The 23,391-nt window shown below is 35.2% G+C and overlaps 1 protein-coding gene across 1 annotated transcript; it reads right to left on the bottom strand.

Moving 5' to 3' along the window:
* Positions 1-2,259: 2,259 nt before the first annotated feature.
* Positions 2,260-20,049, bottom strand: LOC107582180 (glutaredoxin 3). Its single transcript, XM_016267926.1, has 11 exons — positions 19,935-20,049; positions 18,645-18,753; positions 15,328-15,402; positions 13,370-13,571; positions 10,561-10,733; positions 9,855-9,916; positions 9,721-9,778; positions 6,819-6,871; positions 6,644-6,683; positions 6,364-6,456; positions 2,260-2,503 (listed from the first exon to the last, which is right to left on the bottom strand). The coding sequence occupies exons 1-11, from the start codon at positions 20,009-20,011 to the stop codon at positions 2,453-2,455; spliced, it is 993 nt and encodes a 330-aa protein (XP_016123412.1). The 5' UTR covers positions 20,012-20,049; the 3' UTR covers positions 2,260-2,452.
* Between the last annotated feature and the right edge of the window lie 3,342 nt (positions 20,050-23,391).

Below are 23,391 nucleotides of genomic sequence, written 5' to 3'. Positions count from 1 at the left end.
GACTGAATCTGCCAATAAGTCATTAAATACAATCACCTGTCTCATCCATTTGCAGCCGTTACACACACCATAAGGCCTGCACCACAAAGCATGTTTTTGTGGCTACCCGAAAATGTGTGAGAATATATATATATATATATATATATATATATAGTGATATTTTGAAAGTCATTAGTGCAAGAGATTGCACTTTGCAGAGCACATGCTAAGCAGGTCACCAGATTAATAACCACACTCTCAGTGTAATGCTAAGCTTATTTTATGTAACCACTAATCTATTTTATACTTGCACTACTAATGACATGCACCATATACATAATTTATTTAGACCACCCTGGCAGATACATTAGAAATGTAGATTTGTGCACAAAAGTCTTTATTGCATGTGTTTCAACATTGAGCTCTTTAAAATATTACCTTTTATACTCAAGACATGGCAAATACTTAAAGCAACAGTGCAGCTTTCTCAGAAGGTTCCTCGAAGGCATTTTTAACTGGCTTATATAATATCATAATACACATTGTATACTCTGAAAATTAAGGTTTAAGAAAATAACTGCATATGCGTAACTCACAGTGCAGAGTGCACAAAATAAATATATATTTTTTATTATTATTTACCAGTACCACTGAAGATATACACTATGCACAGGAGTTTGTTTAATTTATTCCACGATATTAAGTGTCCGACTTCATTTTAAACAATTAAAACCTTAAATCGATTTACTATGTTTAACACCACTGGATATCTACTACTGTTATTAATCCTGATGCTATGCCAAAGTGAACCTTCACAATGTGTTCCCGCTCTTTAAGGAAGTGTGATGAAACTGTGTTTCGCATGCCAATGAACAGTGGTTGCCACGTTTCAATTCATGCATCAAGGCATATTTGAGTGTGCTATTGTGGGGAGATGTGTTGAAAGGTTTAGCACAAAATAAATATATATTTTTTATTATTATTTACCAGTACCACTGAAGATATACACTATGCACAGGAGTTTGTTTAATTTATTCCACGATATTAAGTGTCCGACTTCATTTTAAACAATTAAAACCTTAAATCGATTTACTATGTTTAACACCACTGGATATCTACTACTGTTATTAATCCTGATGCTATGCCAAAGTGAACCTTCACAATGTGTTCCCGCTCTTTAAGGAAGTGTGATGAAACTGTGTTTCGCATGCCAATGAACAGTGGTTGCCACATGTTTCAATTCATGCATCAAGGCATATTTGAGTGTGCTATTGTGGGGAGATGTGTTGAAAGGTTTCAAAGATTTCCTCAGCACAACCATCAGGTTATTATGGGAGCGCAGCAATTACCCAGAACCACAGGTGTGTGTGTGTGTGAGAGAGGAACATAATGGCCACTCTACACTCTCGGCTCAAAGCCAGATGAGGTGTGGGTCGATTTCCCCCCAACCAACAACTGCTGATTAATATTTATGGATCTTTAATCACAATAAGAGAGTTCTTCCTGTACCCAAGAGCTTCGCAGAGTCACTCCGACTGAAAAGCTCAAGGATCACATTAATTAAAGCGAGTGGACGTGATCGTGAATGGTACATCCATCATTCCCGCACTCATTAAAGAGGTCACATATCCAGAATAAAAACTCAAATAAAGTCGGCATAAATTGGCCTAATCTAACAACCTGCAATTAAAGGTAGTTGGAGGAGTTCTTTAATAAGGGCACAGATTCACACAGGATGGTTTAACATGCCAAATCATTGGCTCTGACTGACAGAGACATTAAAGAAAAACAGGATTTACATTAAGACCAAGTGTACATGAAACACATCTGATCCTGGATACCCGATCACAAATGGACGGCGCTAAATTTAGGTTAAATACATTTATAAAAAATTACCTTTACATTTTTTTTTTATAAAGGTAAACGCATACTGAAGCATCCCAGAAAACAGTAAAGGATCACCTACCCAACTAACCTGTCATTGCATAAACACAATAAATTACTTGCAATTTAATAAGAAAATGCCCATACATATACATGCATCAGTCTTGGATTTTGCCCAATGCCACTTTTATTGAAATTGGTTGCAATGGGATGGGCATTCTCATTCTAAAAGTATTTGATTGGGCACAAATGTGTGGTCACAGCAGCCATATTTAAGACATGTGTCAATACCCAGTGTACATTTTAAATCTCGGTTGACCACTTGTAATCAGGTCACCAAAGACGGATGTAAGTACCAGGTATAAACAAGATCTAAAATATGTCAGTACAACAAAAACAGATCACAGAATTGGCTTTATTGGATTTACAGCAGAGGATCGACAATGTTTTTGAAATGTAGTCATTTTCTAAAAAAAACGCTAAATTGGATGGGATAAGTCTAATCCGAGTACTCCATTCCTGAGGTTAAGTGTGCAGGATACAGGCAACCCGGCAATGTGATCCACATGTTCTTCAGTGCTGGAGTAGTTTAGTTTTCTCCTTTCAACACAGATGCCAGCTCGCCGTTCTCTTTCAGCTCCTGTTTAACAATATAAACATTCCCCTTCCATTATGAAACACCTTCACAGTTCATCAACTACAATTCATCTTTTGTACATTCAGGTTCAGAGATGGTTCTGACAGCACTGGCTCACTTCATACTGCCTGTTAGTTGTAGAGCTGCATCTGCCCTCTGCTGGAGTAAAACACCAACTGCAGTACATCTCTACAGGCAGATGATATAGCTCTCTTACACTGCAGTTCAAAAGTTTTTTTTAATCAGCAAGGATGCATTATATTGATCACAAGTGACAGTAAAGCCATATATAATGTTACAAAAGTTTTCCATTTCAAATAAATGAGGTTTTACTGAACTTTCTATTCATCAAAATATCTTGCATCATGGTTTCCACAGAAAATATTAGGCAGCAGAACTGTTTTCAACACTTTTCACCCCTGGCTGCTGAAAATTCAGCTTTGCCATCACAAGAATAAATTACATTTTAATAAATATTCAAACAGAAAACACTATTATTTTACTGTATTTTTGATCAAATAAATGCAACCTTGCAGAGCATGTTTATTTAAAAAACATATCGACCCCAAACTTTTGAATGGTAGTGTATATCAGATTTAGATTTGCTCTTTAAAGGCACAATACGTAATCTTCGCCACTGGAGGGTGCGTATTCAAAATAAACAAATAGACAAAGGCGTAGTTTGATGATGCCGTGACTGAGTGTGGAATCATGGGAGTTGTAGTCTTCATCCTCACAGCCGATGCAATCCGACGGGACTCGGGCAGAAATCATGTTTATGGATGAGCTAATGATTTATTAACGTCGTAGTATGAAGCAGGGTGAGGCTGAAAGTCCTCGAAGTGAAACGAGGCCGCTGAAAGAGCGTGACACACTGCTAGAAAGCAGCGGCGCTTTTATTACGCCACAGTCGACCGCTTCCGCTCCTTACGGTCGTGAGTATGTGGGGTAAAGCAGCGCTGTTTTATCATACTAGATACATTTGAAAGTTCTGTTATAATGCTACTCTGTGCGGTCGTCACCGGTCTATTAAACCGCACCACATATTAAAGCGTCTTTGGTGTTTACATGTTTTCTACAAAACAAAACCGGAAATCGAGGGGTCATGACCAGGGATTGAAATTAACTCTTGCAGAGCATGTTTATTTAAAAAACATATCGACCCCAAACTTTTGAATGGTAGTGTATATCAGATTTAGATTTGCTCTTTAAAGGCACAATACGTAATCTTCGCCACTGGAGGGTGCGTATTCAAAATAAACAAATAGACAAAGGCGTAGTTTGATGATGCCGTGACTGAGTGTGGAATCATGGGAGTTGTAGTCTTCATCCTCACAGCCGATGCAATCCGACGGGACTCGGGCAGAAATCATGTTTATGGATGAGCTAATGATTTATTAACGTCGTAGTATGAAGCAGGGTGAGGCTGAAAGTCCTCGAAGTGAAACGAGGCCGCTGAAAGAGCGTGACACACTGCTAGAAAGCAGCGGCGCTTTTATTACGCCACAGTCGACCGCTTCCGCTCCTTACGGTCGTGAGTATGTGGGGTAAAGCAGCGCTGTTTTATCATACTAGATACATTTGAAAGTTCTGTTATAATGCTACTCTGTGCGGTCGTCACCGGTCTATTAAACCGCACCACATATTAAAGCGTCTTTGGTGTTTACATGTTTTCTACAAAACAAAACCGGAAATCGAGGGGTCATGACCAGGGATTGAAATTAACTTTTTTACTCACCAGCCAATTTGGCTACTACATTTTTAAGTTACTGGCCATTCATAACTTCTACCAGCCAAAAAAATAAAGAAATAAACCAACAGCTTGAGGCTGTCTACATGACAAAGCGACTGTTGCAAATCATTTTGTGTCGGTACTAAGGGTGTGCGATATTGACAAAAAAAAAAATCTCAATATTTTCTGGGATTTTATTGATAAAGATAATTAGACAATATTTTGCTGAGTGTGTTATTGTGCTGATATCTTAAGGATACCGTGGACAGCTGACTCCTAAAGTTTTTGATATTCTTCATATTCTGTGTGGTCAGTTCACAGCAGTGATAGAAATTAATATTTTCCAATAAGTTTAGATTTATTTTTACCTTTATAAAGCCATTTTTACTAAAAGTGTGCATCATCTTTTGAGTCAATTTCTTACATTTAATCAGGCAATTATAACAATACTACATTTAGGCTGTTACTAAACAAATGAAATCAGTATCAATAAAATTAATCTTTGCAGAAGTTGAATATGAAGTGGCATTTAGATGTATTTACACATGTTAATGCAGCTTAGAGGGACATGGGATGCTTTAACCTGCAGTTACAAATGCATAAATAATGTTTTGATGTTTTAAACATGAAATGTTGAATAGTGATATTTAAATTATTTAAAAAATTAAAAGATACTTTAAATGTGAAATTAAATCCGCCAGTAGATGGCAGCAAGACACTGTTAAGTGAGTCATTGCGAATGAACCGAATCATTTAAACGGTTGATTTTGCTCAGAGATGCAAAACAGCGCTGTGTTTGGAATGTTTTCTGTTGGCGAAATAACGCAAAAACAGCCAATATGGTGTCTCTTGATATTAAATTATTGTTTATTGAACTGTTGTATAAAATCAATATCACGTTTGTCACATGCTGATTTTTTTTTTTTAAAACGGCACTCTTCGTGTGATATTAACTATATGAATTGATATACATATATACATTTTCCAACCCCCTTATCTTGAATTATGTGATCATTCGTAATGCATATTAACAGACTGACTCATGCAATGAAAGAATGCACTCTAAATGCGCACAGCACAAAGTTAGTCTAACCAGACTACATCACGTCACGTATGCGCGCACTTTTTAACTTAGGTGTGTTTTGTTTGGTTTTTGCAATATAGGCTACTCGATAATGTCATGATGTCTCACGAGTTCAGTATTTGCGCTAAACCTGCGCAGATTTGGCTTGCATGAACTTCCCAAAGAAATTAATGAGTGAACATAACTTACGAAAAGTAACCCACCAAACTGGCTAGTGATTTGACAGCGTTACCCACCACAGCTGATTTTTACCCGCATTTGGCGGGTGTTAATTTCAAACCCTGGTTATGACGTCATTGGCAGGCGACACAAAGATGGTCCGTGTCACTAGTTAAAATAGCTTATTTCTCTGGATTTAAACATTCTTCGAAACATTTGGGATAATGTAAGTACACAAGCCAGCAAAATATATAACACTGTTCTAGTGGTTTTTGGATATTTTAATAAAACAAATCTTACATATTGTGCCTTTAAATCTCTTTACCAATGAAAGCAATCTGAAAAAACACTTTATAAAACAGAGAGTTCCGGTCCTTGATTCTGATTGGTTGAGCCGCGTTTGAAGCTGTTGTAAATTACACTACAAACACACACCTTTGTTTACTTCTGTGTGCTCGGAAACCACTTTGTTGGAACCATAACCGTTTCTGAGGAACTACATTGTTTGGTGGAAGAATACTCTATTTATTTATATCATTACACTTTATTTGCTCTGTTTTATTCTGTGAAACCTTACTACGTATATGCAATAACCGTTTTATTAAAGCAATGAGCCCCAAGAAGCCGTGGTTTACAGTGAATTTATAACAGCTAAGGGGGCTTCGCGTCGTGCCTAAAAACGCCCCTTAGCTGTTATAAACTCACTGTAAACCACGGCTTCTTGAGGCTCATTGTTTTAATAATGACTATTTTCCTGAAGTCTAGAATTATTTACATTCGTTACAAATGAAGCATTATAAATGCAATGCTGTTTGTAGTGCCAAACTCTAAATGTATCTTTATCATCTTAGTAAGAGGATTCATGTTAAACACTTTTATGCATTTCACCTTGACTATGTCCAGGCCTCCGATTAGTTCCCCTTTAACATACAGCTGTGGGTACGTCGGCCAGTTGGAGTACGTCTTGAGTCCTTGTCTAACCTGTGGAAACAATCAGAAGTGCATGTTTTGGCTAAAAACACAGAAACAGAATTTATTTAGGGACATTCATTTAGTAAAAATAAAATTGCATTCTAAACATGATTGCTTAATTGTTATTTAATTATTCAGTTCTCAGTTTGTAAGGAGCTCACTAGGTTTTGGAACTTAAAACTGAAGCAACTCTCACCTCTTCATCTCCCAATATGTCAAACGTTCCGTACTCAACTCTGAAATGTTAACGAAACACATGTTACTTTAATAACATACATTTAGTCTTTCAGTTATTCATAACTCACGTTAAGAACGTTCTCCAAAAAGAGCTTAAATGACACTGTACGTGTAGAATCGTAAAAGTCTCTCACCCCGTGCTGTTCATTATTTCAAGTATCTGACGGCTGAATCCACATTTGGCAGCCTGAGTATTCACAAAGACACGAGTTAAGAGGGTGAAAACGCTAGAACATCTTCCACATCATGAAAGGCTGCAGTGAAGCGAAACCCTGCGCTTGAAAGCCAATCAGAGGAAGCAAGTTTTAACTCCACCAAAACACACGCAGACTACTGGAGAAGCTCAAAGAACAGAGTAAATAAGATACGAGCGGCTCCTCTGGGCCCAAACCAGCACAGAACCAAACTTGCATTTAGAAACTTACAACTACAACCACCTACAAAGGATATTCTGAAGTGTGTCTCAATAACTAAGGGAAAAAGAGGAGGTAATAAAATCGAGAGACACAGAGAGAAGCCAGTCAGTCTCGAGGGGAAAGACTTTAAACTACTGCAAAGAATGTCTTTCATGTGTGAGTGTTAAAGATCAATACAGTTATGAGGAGAGAGGTGAGGGGTCTTTCTCCTCCATTAAAGAAAGAGAACGCAGCTCTATCAGTGCCGGAGCCCCCTGACATCGATTTCCAGCAGCGTTTAACCACTGCATGGTTTCTTTTACTGTACGTTAAAAGGAAAAGTTGACTCAAAAAAGATCTTTCTGTAATTATTTACTCACCTTTATGTCATTTCAAACCCACATGACTTTTTCTTCTTCAGTGGAACACAAAGGCAGACTTTTGCACAGCAATATTACTTCATCCTTTTCTAAAATAATATTTAAAAATTATAATAATTTATCAATACATATACTATGAAACAATCAAATTATTACATGTTCTCTTCAGTGGAAAACAAATGAAGAAATTTAGCAAAATGTTCATGCAGTGTTACTTTATAATGGTTTAAAATAAATTATTTTACATTAATCATTTTAAAATTTATATTAAATTATTCTTATAACAATAACAGTGCTGTTATTATCAGCTGAAAAAAAAAAGTCGGTTTGGCAACTAGTTGAAGCACTAAAAATCACTACAATAAAACTAAAAAGTATATAAAAGATTAAACAAATTTGAATGAAAACTCAATTTATAAAAATAAAAGCTAATCCAAAATATTAAAATAAAATATATAAAATATTAATAAAAAACATAAAACTAAAATAACACTGAATAATAATAATAATAATAATAATAATAAAAATGTATATGATATTTGCTAAATAAATGCAAATAAAATAAATCTTTAATTTAGTTGAACATATTGTTACTTTTGGATGGCTTTCAATGTATAAAGAAGAACGAATGATTTTTGTCAGCTGAATGGTGTAGTTAAAGGGGTCATATGATGCTGCTAAAAAGAACATTATTTGGTGTATTTGGTGTAATGAAATGTGTTTATGCAGTTTAAAGTAAAAAAAACACATTATTTTCCACATACTGTACATTATTGTTTCTCCTCTATGCTCCCACTTTTTGAAACACATCGAGTTTTACAAAGCTCATCGGTCTGAAAAAGCGAGGTGTGCTGTGATTGGCCAGCTATCCAGTGCATTGTGATTGGCCGAATACCTCAAGCGTGAGACGGAAATGTTACTCCCCTACCATACTGTGATGATTATCTCTTTGGATTTGAGACTTTAGTCTTTGCAACTTTACAGATCTTCTTTATGCACCAAGAGCGTGTAACACTCCAAAGAGAAAGGAAAAATTGAAATTGCATCATATGACCCCTTTAAGACATCTACCAGCTAGTTGACCCATGCTAACCAGCCATGCTGCTTAGATTAAACTACTTAGATTAAAGGGGTCATATGATGCGATTTAAATTTTTCCTTTCTGATCCATGCTGGTCGCTGAGGAAATACATCAACTTCGCACTGTCAATTGCCGGATTGGCTTTCACCGTGGACGAAGCGGAGTCCAGCCCGAAGTCGTCACATGTGGTTGCCACAAGCCCGCCCGCCGCCGCTCACTCAAGCCGGCCTCCGCTCACTCTAGCTCGCCGTGTGTGACACTATGTTTCATTGTGAAAGCGAAACTACTTTGCTTGGCCTTCCAAAAGAGGACACGACTACAAATCAGTGGTTAAGTTGTATTTACAACACTGTTCCAGAACACTTCAACCCAAATATTCAGATGAGAGCAGCGCATTTTATGGAGGGCTGTTTCCTGATCCTGGTAGAGTAGACTACAATGCCGGCAGTTCTGACTCACAGACTGTAAGTAAGTTTTTTTTATATATAAAGAATTTGCCACTGATGATTCAAAACACGAGTTTTGAGCAGTGTTTGTATGTAGTTTGTCATTTCTCCGATCACAAATGCAGACATGGTTTTAAGTTTACGCGGCGCGATGCAATGCAACGCGTAAAAAGACATTCGGCCAATCACAACGCACTGGATAGCTGGTCAATCAGAGCACACCTCGCTTTTCAGACCGATGAGCTTTGTAAAAATCGACGCGTTCCAGAAAGGTGGGGCATAGAGGAGAAACAATAATGTACAGTATGTGGAAAATAATGTGGTTTTTTTAACCTTAAACTGCATAAACACATTTCATTACACCAAATACACTAAATAATGTTCTTTTTAGCAACATCATATGACCCCTTTAACTAAAACTGAGAAGCGACTCTTTAAAATTGGGTCTGTTCTTTACAAACAAAGCTGACTTGAAATAAAAAAAAGAAATTCTGTATGTTTGGAGCAAGACAGACATGGTCACTATGAAGTTATTGAATGAAAAAGTGCTCCGTTAGAAAAAATAACAGCATATGGATTTGTAATAACATGAGGTTGAATAAATAAAACAGCATTTTTGGGGGTGATTTATCCCTTTAACATCCCCTGCTTTCTCCTCACTCTTTTAAACTGCGTTTCAGGAGAAGAAAAAAAAACAAACATGAGAGAGAAAAAGAGTATTTAAGTTCACTCACCTCTTTATTGCCTTTCATGAAGAGCATGACGGGTGATTTACTGATTAGAGATTTCAGCCTGTCAGAAGAGAGAATGTTTAGAAAAGTCCAGTCGTACAGAGGGGGAGTTTGAGCGAGCGTGTATCTGTCTTTACCTGTTTTCCAGTGAGACGCTTTTGGGGAAAGTATTCTCAAGTTCTCCCGATTCAACCAGCTCCTGTGGAGGATATAAAATATCTCTGAATCCGAATTCGCTTTGAACTCGACTCACACATACATACTCTACTTTCATAACTAACAGCTCCCTGCTGAGATGTTTTACCTTGCTGTAAAGGTAAATTCACTATCTTAATGAGGAAGGGCCTCTAAGACTCTTGAGAGAAGAGAGAGAGGGGGAAGAGGATGGATGCTGGCTAATCTAGCCCTCCTCTCTCAGCAGGAGTGCTCTGCTTGCTTTAAGCAGTATGAGCTCGCTGGGAATGTAGAGCAACATACAGCTAATAACAGCTAGCTGAGAACACACACCCATTTGGTTAGGTGATGGGGAGTTCGATATTATTTGTTAAATATAACAAAAAGTTGTGTGTCTGATTGGTCCAAATGCTACACATGGGATAAAATGCACAAGATCAAGCGATGAAGAAATTATAACAGCTAGCTGAGAACACACACGCCGTCAAAAGTCCTGAAACATGAACTCTTACGATAATACGCATGGGATAAAATGCACAAGATCAAGCGATGAAGAAATCTGTGTTTGGAAAAATAGGGAAATATCTAAAAACAAAAAAAAACACTGCTATGCACCGATTTTCATTGAACGCGATCAATATTGTTAAAGTTTCTTCTTGTATCTCGTACCTTTACGATGTCCAGTCCTCCGATGAGTTCTCCGTTGACGTAGACTTGCGGATAAGTGGGCCAGTTGGAGTAGGTCTTGATTCCCTGTCTGACCTCTTCATCCGAGAGAATGTCAAAACTGCTGTACTGTACATTGTGGTCCTTCAAAATCTGAACAGTCTGACGACTAAAACCTGCAAATAACGCAACAAAAAATGCGTTAGGTTAAGGTTAAAAAGAATATCATTACAGCAGTAACTCTGTTTAGTATGTGTGCTTTTTATTAACTTGCACTTATTTAATGGCTCTGAAGAAACTACAAATGTTTAATTAAATTATTAACTATATTATATATTTAATGTCAATACAATCACAACAAATGTTTTCATTTGTCACTGCAAATTTTAAATTAATGTATTTTATTATTAAACTAAAAGTTCACTGTTTAGTTTGCTTGTGTGCTTTTTAATAGCTTTAAAGGAAGAAACTGAAATTCTTTTATAAAACTATTACATTTTTTTTCTTTTATAAAACTAATAAAGTAAATAAACCTATTCATATTTTTAATGTCACTACAACAACAAAAAGTGCCATTTATCATTGCAATTTTTTTAATTAGTCTACTTTGTTTGGTGTTTGCTTGCACTTGTTTTAAAGTTTGGTATATATATATATATATATACACACACAGTAGTTAGCATTTGAAGTGGATCAAAAAAGTTCATAACATTTTTGGTTCAGGTTTTGTTTCACTTCAAATTTCAGGTTTTGATCCACTTCAAATGTTGACTAGTGTATATTACAATTTTTATTTTAATATCAGTTAAAGTTTTAGTTATGTTGTGCTTTTTGTCCATTTTACATTTTTTTGGTTTGTATAGTATTGTATTATAGTATTAATTGTTATTAATAATAATAATAATAATAATTATTATTATTATTATTATTATTATAGTACCTCATGTTAAACTAAATTACTATAAGAAATGTTGTCTTGGCAAGTAGCTGAAATAAAAGTTTTTTTTAAATATATATATATATATTTTCCAATTAACATTTTTTTATGGTTTTAGTTTAAGTTTAATCACCCTGCTACACTGACAACAAAAGTTGTTTATTATTTTTTTCTCTGTTTTTAGTCACACAATGAGTAACATTTCAAGTAAAATCTGCAATCATAATTACTCATTTGTCCATTTATAGATACTACGCAATATTGGGCAACACGACAGAAAGCTGGAACAAAATTTCCTGATTTCTGAATTTTAAATAGCAGTTCTGTTTATATGGATGACTACCAGCTAAAATGCTCCATCTGAAAGCAGGTGATTGTGATTTACTACTAATCACGGAACCGGCTTTACTGATGAGATGCGCATGACAATCGCATGAGATTAATTGCACATCCCTACTTTGTATTATACATTAATTTAAAGAAAACTAGTTCCACTGAGTGTGTGTTTCTAATGCAATGGCTGGATTTTTTTTCTATTGCTATTAGAGAGAATGGGAACACAATTACATTTGTTGTAGTTTCCGTTCACCGCTATAGAGGTTTACCCAACTAAACTTCCAAAAAAGTGCTTTTAAGTTGCAGAAAAGCTAATAATTAAATAATAAAAATTTGTCAATAAATGAATAAATGTGGTGCAGCTCAACCAGAGCATGGTGTTAGCAACGACAAGGTCATGAGTTCGATTCCCAGGGAATTAATGAACTCATAAAATGTATACCTTGAATGCAAGTCACTTTGGATAAAAAAAAGGATGAATGTAAATTTAATATTTTATTTATTTTTTGATTTATTTGTTTACCTGCATGTCATGTGACCATTAAATAACATCAGAGAACCACGAACATGCAAATGTGCATTAAACTATTAAAATATTAACTTAAAATCTCAGCTGGTCTTTTCAAAATAAATAAGTTTGGGAATCCCTGCCATACACACAACACAAAACATGCATAAAGTTGTGAAAGTAGTGATGCAACATGACAAAAATGTAACTGAACGCACGCTGCATTGTGCCACAGCATCTTTAACTCCTTATCCACCGAAATTGCCTGGAACAATTTGTCCCAGGAACTTTTTTTTCTCCTGACCTGTTGCTGTCTGCGTTCCCATCGAGGTCTAAAGTACAGAGAAGATTAGGCAAATAGTCTGGTGACGTAGGTCTGCGTGCGTTTCTCAATACAAAGTACGCAAATTTTGGACTTGCATCCTCAGTAATTCAGACTTCGCAAGTTCGACACACTCCCGCGGACGGGACTTCACAAGTCCGGTAATTCTGCAAACAGCAGCGTACTTGATAACGTCAGTCAGCTCACCTTGGCTACTGCAATTTTCCTCACTGTATTTACAATAAGATGAAATATGATATCAAACACCACTGCCCCTTTTCGGTTTCATTTAAACATATTAATAGCCGCAGAAATGTAGTTCAGGGAACGTACATACATTACAATGAAACTAAATATTATATCAAACAGAATTCTTTTAATTTTCATTTTAACATATTAATAGATGAATAAAATAAAGACCAAAGATTACCTGTTAGATTTACCCAAAACGAATTACATCTTACGCTTAACCACAGAGTCATCAGAGCCAGCGGCAAATGTCAGAAGGACTAGCTGAGCTGAGGCTGCTCTCGTTGAGATACAGGAGCACTGTGCGCCCGCTGATCGCGTGGAGCTCACGTCTCCGAAATCAGCGAAGCACATTTTCAAATAGGCGCTGTCTTTATAAATAAAGATTTGATGATTTGAGTTTTAAACAACTACATTCTCACCCTAATTTATGCGAGTGAGTGTATACGTGTGTGTTTACCACAGCGAGGCTCCTGGGGCGATCCCTTCATGAAGAGCATGCAGGGTGCGGCGTTGATCAGCCTCTTCAGTCTCTCGTTGAGATCCTCTTTAGGGACGTCCCCCGCCCTGGCAGCCCCGCCCCCACCGGACCCCAGCCGCTGCACCTTATTGGTCAGCTCAGGGGCATGCGCACCATCCAACCTGTCAATCTTCTCACCGCCCTAAGGGTTGTCGGTAAACAAATAAATAAATAAAAACACTCAAGTGTGAGTAGTGATAGATTGAGAGGGAGGAAAAAAACAGCATTAATTTTTTAGGATGCTTGCCAGTTTGTTTAGATTGTTTGCAGGGAGAGAGAGAAAACAGGCCGCAGGCTCTCCTGGTTCTTTGACATGTTACGCCGAGAGAGGGAAAGTCTTGCCAAGCCGTGTGTTTGTTTAACCTCCGATTATTTCTCAGTTGCTTGATTCTAACACGAGGAGATTTTGCAGCTCACATTACTTGATCGTTAAACTCAACCTTCCCAAAAGACTTTTTCTAACCTCGCCTCCCTCTGCTAAATAAACACAAAACACTATCGCAGCACACCTAACATAAATAAAAAGTGTGTACAGAAAAACGCAATCTGGCATAGATCAGCATGCTTTACGAAACATAAAGAACACAGTGTAGTAGTGAACTTCATACTATATAAAAAGGAGAAAATGGGAAATTAAAACGGACTCAATAACTTTTTAATACATTTTGCTGGTCTTAAATGTATTCTGCACGGTTCTTAAGTGCACATTATTCTAAAACAAAGTACGCTTTTATTTTCACAATCTTTTATTCAAATGTTTTAACTTTTTCTGCCTCTGAAACAACTTTTCTGCTGATGTAATTAAGGCTGTGTGGGCGGGGAAAACTAATACTAACCAATGATATTATAACCTAACATTCACAATCCGATCAAATTCAAATTATAATAATCAATTATAAAGCTATATATAAGTTATACAATTCACCATTTTTATATACAAAATAGTTTCATTTGTACATAAGTCACTTTGAATGTTTTGTGAAAGCCATTTCATGATTCAAGTTCGCTCTTTGAATGTTACTTCTGTAACGAGGTTTATTTCTGAGTAATAGCAAAATAGTAAAAAGTACAAATTAATAAAACAAGTAAATGCTTAGCTAAATAATTCATGCAATTACTTCTAAAATATGCTTCACATTTCTGCTTATAAAACCTCAGAGAGTCAAATTATTTTTTTGTGTTAATTAAAATTATGCCACTAATGCTGTAGATAGTTTATCGTCTATTGAACGTAACATTCTGCAAGAAAATCAGAGCAAGAAAATGAAATTGCCCAAGGTAAAAATACACTATCTATCCAATTGCATTAAAATGATCAAAAGATTTAAACTTCAGTGGTGTTCTTTTCTAACCTTCTACTTGTCAAAAAATACAAATGAAAAAAAGTATCATGGTTTTAAGTAGCACAACTGTTTTCAACATTAATAATAATAAGAAGAAATGTTTCCTTAGCAGCAAATCAGCATATTAGAATGATTTCTGAAGGATCATGTGACACTGAAGACTGGTGCTATGATGCTGAAAATTCAGCTTTGCATCACAAGAATAAATTACATTTTAAATTATATTCAAATAGAAACCTTTTTTTTTTTTTTTTTATTGTGGTAATATTTCACAATAGTTCAGTTTCACTGTATTTATGATCAAATAAACTCAGTTTTTGTGAGCACAGGACACTTCTTTCAAAAACATTTAAAAAGCCTTATCTGTCCCAAACTTTTAAAAGGTTTAAATCATGTTGAGTCATATATATCTATTTTTCCTATTTGTGATTGAACTAACCTCCCACTCTGTAAAAAGTAACAACATTGCCTTTATTATGTAAAAAAAACACATATATTTTTACTAGAATTTTAGGTAAATCTGAGCATAGCTGAAGTCAAATGTGGAAGTTTTACCTTGAAGAAGAGGAAGGTGGGAACTGAAGTGATCTCATACTTCTCAGAAACCTCCGGGACTGCCTCTGCCTCCAGCTAAAAACACAGAGAGAGAGAACTACTGTACTAATGATTCTTTATAATTCACATTAATAAAACATCACAAACATCAACATGTCAAACATAACATGTGGGCTGACAGTTTATCTGGCTGCAAAAACCCCATTTAAAACACGAACAAACATTTCACATGAAATTGAAAACTAACACTACAAATCTAAACTCCACTGCCTCAGCTATAACATGTAAAATGATGACAGTCAAACGTTTGGACACACTTCATGTTGAATTTGATCATCATTTAATAATGATTGACATTTATTTTGTGGATGCATAAACTGTACCTAAAAATGAATTGCTTAAAAGAACTAAAAACCAACATTTACTATTAAAAACAAAGAAAAATGATCCAATTTTATTCTAAGGAATTCAACTATTTATTTCATATAGATTATAAAAGGGCAATTGTTGCTTGAAGAACTCTTCTGCTCTGCTGACTGTGTGATGAAAGGCAGTATTAACCCTTAACACAGAAGGAAATATTTCTCTCTGCCGGTTTAAGGCTATGAGGAAGGTAAAGTCATTCAGAGCCTGAGGCATTTCACTGCGCTCCACTGGGAGATGGAGCTGAGGGAGGAGAGCAGCTGGATCTGCGTTACTGGAGCTAGAGCCGTTTCACCATCATTTAGAGCCCAGTGCACACAGGAACATCTGCGAACGGTCAAACAAACAGAGAGTTCCACACCACTGGTTGAGCCATTACTGGTATGTCACTGGTTTAGACGATCAAACAAACAGAATTTTTTCTGTGCCACAGTACTGTGCACTTTTTAGGAATGGTTTACACATAGTTATTTCACTGCATTAATTTGGGATAAGAGAAAGAATTTAATACAAATAAAAAAAATGTAATCATTTTTAAGTTCGTATAAGAATCAAAATACCAAATAACTACAGAAAAAATGTATTTCTGAAAAAAAAAAAAGTCGAAGGCAAAGTCACAATATTTTCTTCCCTTTTTCCCAAATTTACAACATATAAAACAGTAAACAACAGTAAAATGGTTTCTCAAATGGGGGGAAAAATGTAGGATGGGAATTCATTTTGCTCATCTATAATTGATTGGATCATTGGATTGGAAATATTTATAATAAATACTGCAATATTCCATAAAAAGGAAAACTCTAATTAGGTTAAAATTGGTTAAAAAACGTATCTTAAACCTGTTAAAATAAAAAGATTAACTGGAAATGCAATGCAGTTTATTTCAAATTATTATTTAATTCTAATCATTTATGCATGCACCACGTGACCTTAAATATTATTATCGGAGCATATTTAATTGTTAAAATGAATTACTTTTGTTGTTTAAATACACACACAAATATATACACACACATATATATATATATATATATATATATATACATACATACATACATACATACATACATACATATATTAGTGATGTCAAACGATTAATCGTGATTAATCGCATCCAAAATAAAAGTTTTTGTTTGCATAATATATGTGTGTGTACTGTGTATATTTAGTATGTATATATAAATACACACACATGCAGTACATATTTCTAAAATATTTACATGTCTATATTTATATTCATATAATTTATATTATAAATAAATATATTTAATATATAAACTAGTGCTGTCAATCGATTAAAAAAAAATAACTAATTAACTGCACATTTTTCTGAATTTAATCGCGATTAATTTTACTTTAAGAGCTGCCACTGCTGAACGTGACGCGGATCTGACACACATCATATTTTCTCTTAACTCTCTTTACCTTTTCTCACCCACTTCAGGTCTTAAAGTCTCTACTAATGAGCTGACGAGTTGAATCGGGTGTGTAACATGAGTGAGACAGTGCTGGGCTGCTCCAGGACAGTTTTGAAAACTATTTCAGAGTCATGTTCTTAAATATAAAATATATTACATGCATGCACAGTTTTAAGGCAGCTTTAATCGCTTTTTTGGTAACTTCATGACTTAACTGACCACGACATTGCATGCACGTAGTTTATTTTGCGCTTTGATATGAAAAGATACAGGCTATAGTGCACGCCGGCGCCTTTGTGCGTGCAATTGAAGAGCACGCGCTGCTAGCACAGTACCGTTTCTGCGCTCTCTTGACTCGCGCCTGGCACTAAAGCGAAGTGGAGCGCGCATCTGAAACATCTCCCGTTCTCAGTCGTTCTGTGACTGAATAAATGCACTTCTTGTCAAGAGAGAAAGTGACAGAAGCAGCAGTTGTGAGTGGGGTGGCCAACCCTAGCCCCGTCCCTGCGCTAATTGCGTTAAATATTTTTAACGCGTTACTCTGAAAAAATTAATCACCTGCGTTAACATGCTAATTTTGACACCACTAATATAAACATAACACATTTTTCTGAAATGTATACATGCATGTAGGCCTGTCACGATAACAACTTTTTGTTGTGCGATATATTGCCCCAGAAATAATTGCGATAAGCGATATTATTATCATTTTTGAAAGACCATTTTATGCCACTGAATATATAATCATAATGTAACAGCATAATAATGCAAGAAGGCCTACACACTTCCAAATGACAACAAACTTTTCATTTTTAAGAATATATAGATCATGGAAATTAAGTATCAAAATATTAGATACCTTAAACTTGAATAAATAGTAAATAAACATTTCTAACAAAAAGTGCAAAGTAACAAGTACAAAAAAAAAGAAAAATGCACTTTTATGGATTTTTTCCATCTACATATTTTTACCTGACCTTCTTTTCTCTGTAAATTAAGGTTGCACACTATTGCTGAAAAACACAATCACTACTCAGCAGTCAGATGTCCGTATGCACAAAGGCACAGATCCCTAAACAAGGCCATGAATACTTCTGAATACTTTCCGTACCCACTGTATATATATATACCCATCATAAATTCATTCAAATACTTCTGTCCTTTGCCTTTCTGCAAACTGGCCAGATATCAATAATAATAATAATAATTACTTTGCAATGAGAAACTAAATATTATATTCAAAACACAGTTGGTTTCAGCTAGATATGTACATTTCTGGGCAGCCACTGGTGTGATTTGGGGCTATTGGATTCTTTGGGAAACTTCTTTGGAAACAAGCCTTCTTTTTAACCAATTCTTCTAAAGATACAGAAACTACGTCACAATGACATTTACCCACAATTTGCACAAATTAAGCATGAATGTTATTGGTGAAATGATTTCCAGTATGGCTGTGAGGGGCAGTGGTCCTCCTACCTTCACAAACATGGTGTGTTTGTGCTCTTTGGCTAATTCTGCCATCACTTCGTTCATCTGTGAACACTGCGGAGCCCATGGCGCATGGAAATGGACAACGGTGAGGGACCTGAACAAGACAGAGTAGGAATGATGAGCTTTCACAGACTCTGAGATCCAGAGTTAGGGAGGATTGTCTTGGGGAAATACACATTTAAAGCAAATCCATGTAGATCCGAGTTACAGGTTTCATTTAAATGTGAATCTAGACTGTAATGTAGATAAAATTACATTTTTTTTAATCATCTGACATGACATTAAAGACAATGAACAAAAAAATACCACAGAAGTAATTACCAATCAAAGAAACAAGAATAACTTCTAAATTATCTTTTAGCTTATGCTTTTAACCAAAGTGCCTTAAAGCAGACTTATCAGGAGCATTTATGGGTTGTGCTTCACACAAAGATGAGACTTCATGTTTGAACACTAGACTGCAACGGTAAACGTTAAAAATCATCATATGTGTTCTACTGAAGAAACAAAGTCACGTACATCTTGGATGCCCTGGGGGTAAGCAGATAAACATCACATTTTCATTTTTGGATGAACTATCCCTTTAAGGTTTGAACATACTCCTTTACTGAGACCAGCTCAGATCATGAACACTAGACTGCAACAGTGAATCATTTAATTATCTAATTATTTGTCTGCTCATAACTGCATTAAGTCTCCTCTGCAATGATACCAGATAAACAGGCTTTACCAGTATTCAATGAAGAACCAAACTGAAAGTGTGGAAGCATACTGGGGACGGGTGTTGATGTAGACTAGTAAAGGCATAGTAGGTCTGTGATTATTAATAAAGTCATACTATTTGCTGAAAAAAATTGTCAAATTCTCACTCAAGTTCAGTTTTGACATGAGGGGCACTGACTGACATTGACTATCAAGTCCAGAAGGATTCATTGTACACAGTGTCTACCATAAAGTCAGCCTAAAGAGGTCTGATTATGAGGAAAGACAAATAATATTCATAATAATGATAAGAGCAGACTTGCAACGAGGATATTAAAGACAGCTGAAATTAAATGCAGCATTAAAACAATCTACCAAAATCAAGTCATCTAAATATGCTTCGTTGATATAGATTTGCATCACATTTATCTGGGTTTATCTGTACAGGCCATCGTTTATGTCACTCTATTCGATCAAAACAAAGTCTATAAACGATTTATTCCCGCGCATATGTGTTAAATGTCTGTTTGAAATTAATTGTATTTCGTGACAAATAATGAATTATTCACTTACTTGCTGTTATTTTTTAATAATTCCTCAAACTGCTGCAGTGATGTCGCATCCGTGAGGTTCGCCATGCTGCCAGACATTACCAAGCGATCATCGAACACTCCATCAGGACACTGTACTGAAGCAAAGCATTACTAAACAATATACGATAACATCGAACACTAACGTTGTTTAAACATGTAAACATTTGAATTATATACACAACATATTACGTTTTAAGCCACCTTTTCCGCTTTTTTTCCATCTTTCAGAGGTGCATTTTACAGTGTGTGGCAACAAATAACCTGAATTAGTACTTACATCTATCCTGCGCTGTATCTTTCGTTTGAATATTTGTATTATTTTATTTTATGTATTTAGTCATTTATTCGACACTTCAAAAAAAAAAAAAATATATATATATATATATATATATACACACATTTATCAATTTAATATATGTATTATTTCATTTCCATTTAGTTTGTTGAAGTATTAAAATAACTAAAATTAAATACAAGAAAAACTTAATAAAAGACCTATACAGACATAATAAATTCAGACATAATTTAACTAAAATTAAAATAAATAACAAATACAAATAATACAAATCAAACGGCAGTAGTTTATCAGTAATCCTAAAAAATAACACTGCCAAACACACATGCTAAAATACACCAACTTACTGACACATAGTAAGAAACGGTTATAAAACCTGAAACAGAAGTGAAACAGGTGAAACAGCTATTAGTATTATTATTAGTAGTATTATTACTTAGAATTATTGCACAAAGTCAGATACGGACTACTATCGTATGATAGTTTTGTGTCATTTTGTAACTTCTCAGTCCCCATTCACTTTAATAATTATAATTTACAATTTATAAACAATTTATAATTATGCATTTACAGGGAAACGTTTTACAGTACACACTGTAAAAAATAAATAAAAATACAGCAAGATACTGTATCTGGCAATTACAGTACAATACTGTAAATGTTGTTTACAGTTGTGGTTCTGTAAAAATACAGAATGTGTCTGGCAACCCAGCTGCCAGTATTTTACTGTAAATTTACAGGGGAAAGTTTTACAGTGTACACTTTAAATTTACAAATGAACATTGTAAAAGTATTACGAATGTGTTGTGAAACATGCAACAAGATAACCAGTACGGTTAAGAATGACCTTGGGTTAACAATTCCAAGTGTTGTAAAAAGTACAACAAGGGTGATACTGAGAGCAAATTATACATTTTTATTTTGAGGTGAACTATTCCTTTAAATTACATTGGCTGACTCATTCGCGCTCAGTGGTCTCTCTTCAAATAATAATGCTCTATTTGACGTAACCCCGCCTCCGTTAGCCCGTACTGTTCACTGATTGGTTGGGGGAAACTGTCACTCATCTTGAAAGATACAGGAACTTATAACACGGAATAAAAGCAGGGCATGAAGAGTCGCACGGGAATACTGCGGCTTTGTTTTGTTTGTCAAAACGGGCATGTTTAGAATTATTGTCTATTTGTTTTATTTTTTATAATACTTGTACAGACATCTCAGTGGTCAGTGGATAGAAGTGCCCGCCTTTGACTGCTTAATACAATGGGGTTTTGACTTTGCATATTGATCCATATGGGAGTTTAAGGCGGATTGCATTAATTCATCAAGTGTTCAAGAATTAAAGTGAAGCTCTGCAGGCTTCAGGACTGTAAAATAACCAATGGATTGCATAAATCCCATGCAGAATAAGAGAAGACATAGTGGAGAGCTGGAACAGCGGCACAACCAGTCGGTAACTTAAATGGACTTAATTGTATTTACTATATCCTGATTAATGCGTTAAAACATGCTAAATATGCATTAGTATGTTTGCTTTTGATAGCATTTGTTTGACCTTCTGTGGCATTTGCACTGGCTGTTGCCCTTTACAAAAAGAGTTATGAGTTATTATTAGTGCATATATATAAACCCATCTGATCATCACTGGAAATAGCTGTTATGATTTATAGAAACAGAGTGCACCATGGCATGACAGCCACATTTGCTTCCACTGGCGTCTTCTTGCATAATCAAGCTATAAATAGTTTAATGCATGTTAATCTTTTTGAACTTCACAGAAAAGGCTGTGTAATGGACTGGGAGGCTGTGGCCGGGTTGAAGGTGGTGCGGTGATGGAAACTCCAATGGACACGTGGGATGCCCAAAATCACAGCCCTCAAAATGGATATGGTGCCAACATCCCCGGCATGGTATACGATCTCGCATATGCCTACACTTTTAAAAAAAAAAACAGTAAAATTTACGGTTAAAAAACTGCAGCTGTGGTTGCCGGAATTTTACCGTAAAAAATACGGTAGCAACGTTTTAGGTTTTATGGTTTTAACAAAAAATTTACAGTTAAATACTGTAATTTCATTAACTGATATAATGTTAATATAGCAACCTATTGAAGTACTGAAATCTGTTTTGTAGCTTTGTAATACACTGATAACCACCAAATGCAGGAGGTGATGAGAAAGTCACATGATGAACCAAAGCTCATCACAAGCAGCTTTTAGATAATAACATATATAGAAGGTGCACAGTGTCATTCACACAAACGCTAAACACCATCATGGTAACACACTATACTGAAATAATGCAATAAACATTCATTTAACAACATTAGGTGTAACACACAACCCTAATATACAAAACTGATAAGAAAAAACTAAGAAGAAACATAGTTATTTCAACAAAAAAACATCAAATTTGAAATGTAACGCAGGGAATTCTGGGAATGTCAATTTACGGTTATTAACTGTAAATTATACAGTATTTTTCACTTCCAAAAATGGTATGCTACCGTAAAATTTATGTCAAATACATGTAATGTCCAATACAGTTTTTCACCGTATATAGTAGGGGAATTTACCGTTAACCATTTAGCAGGTTTTTACTGTAGCATTTTTACAGTCTTTTACCGTTAAATTCACGGTCATTTTTTACAGTGTGTTCTCTAGTCCAAAATCCGAATGGGGATTTTTATTTTTCTTCTAGGATTCCAAAAATGCACATAAAACAAGTTCGATCTTTTCTGACATGCAGTTCTCAGTTGGGTGAAATGTGGCTGTGGTGTATGTCAAGGAGTTTTTTTTTTAATTATGATTTATTTATTTGACTAGGGCTCACGCTGTCTCTCTTCGTCCTGTCTCTGTTGTTTACAGTGTTGTGATGAACATGTATATTGCTCTTATCTGATGTTCTTGTGTTTATGGAGCGTGAGGAATGCAGGGGTTAAAGATCACGGTCTATAAAGCAGTCTGTCTCTGCCAATAGATTTATGCATTTATGCTGAAGTGATTGGAAATAAGGTGTTATTTCAGGACAATCAAATAGCAATAATAATACAGTGTATATATATATATATATATATATATATATATATATATATATATATATATATATATATACACTATATATATATATATATATATATATA

The sequence above is a fragment of the Sinocyclocheilus grahami genome, unplaced genomic scaffold (assembly GCF_001515645.1).
Source record: "Sinocyclocheilus grahami isolate Dianchi unplaced genomic scaffold, SAMN03320097.WGS_v1.1 scaffold41.1, whole genome shotgun sequence".
NCBI lineage: Eukaryota > Metazoa > Chordata > Actinopteri > Cypriniformes > Cyprinidae > Sinocyclocheilus > Sinocyclocheilus grahami.
Note: the sequence above shows the minus strand (reverse complement) of the source record. Positions and strands in the feature narration are given on the sequence as shown.

Excerpts from the sequence above, each read along its gene's own strand:
- LOC107582180 (XM_016267926.1), bottom strand. The coding sequence starts at position 20,011 with ATGTCTGGCAGCATGGCGAACCTCACGGATGCGACATCACTGCAGCAG. Across the intron at positions 10,734-13,369 it reads GCCCCAGGAGCCTCGCTGTG|GTTTTAGTCGTCAGACTGTT; the intron begins GTAAACACACAC and ends CGTTATTTGCAG. Across the intron at positions 6,872-9,720 it reads TCATGAAAGGCAATAAAGAG|GCTGCCAAATGTGGATTCAG; the intron begins GTGAGTGAACTT and ends GTGAATACTCAG.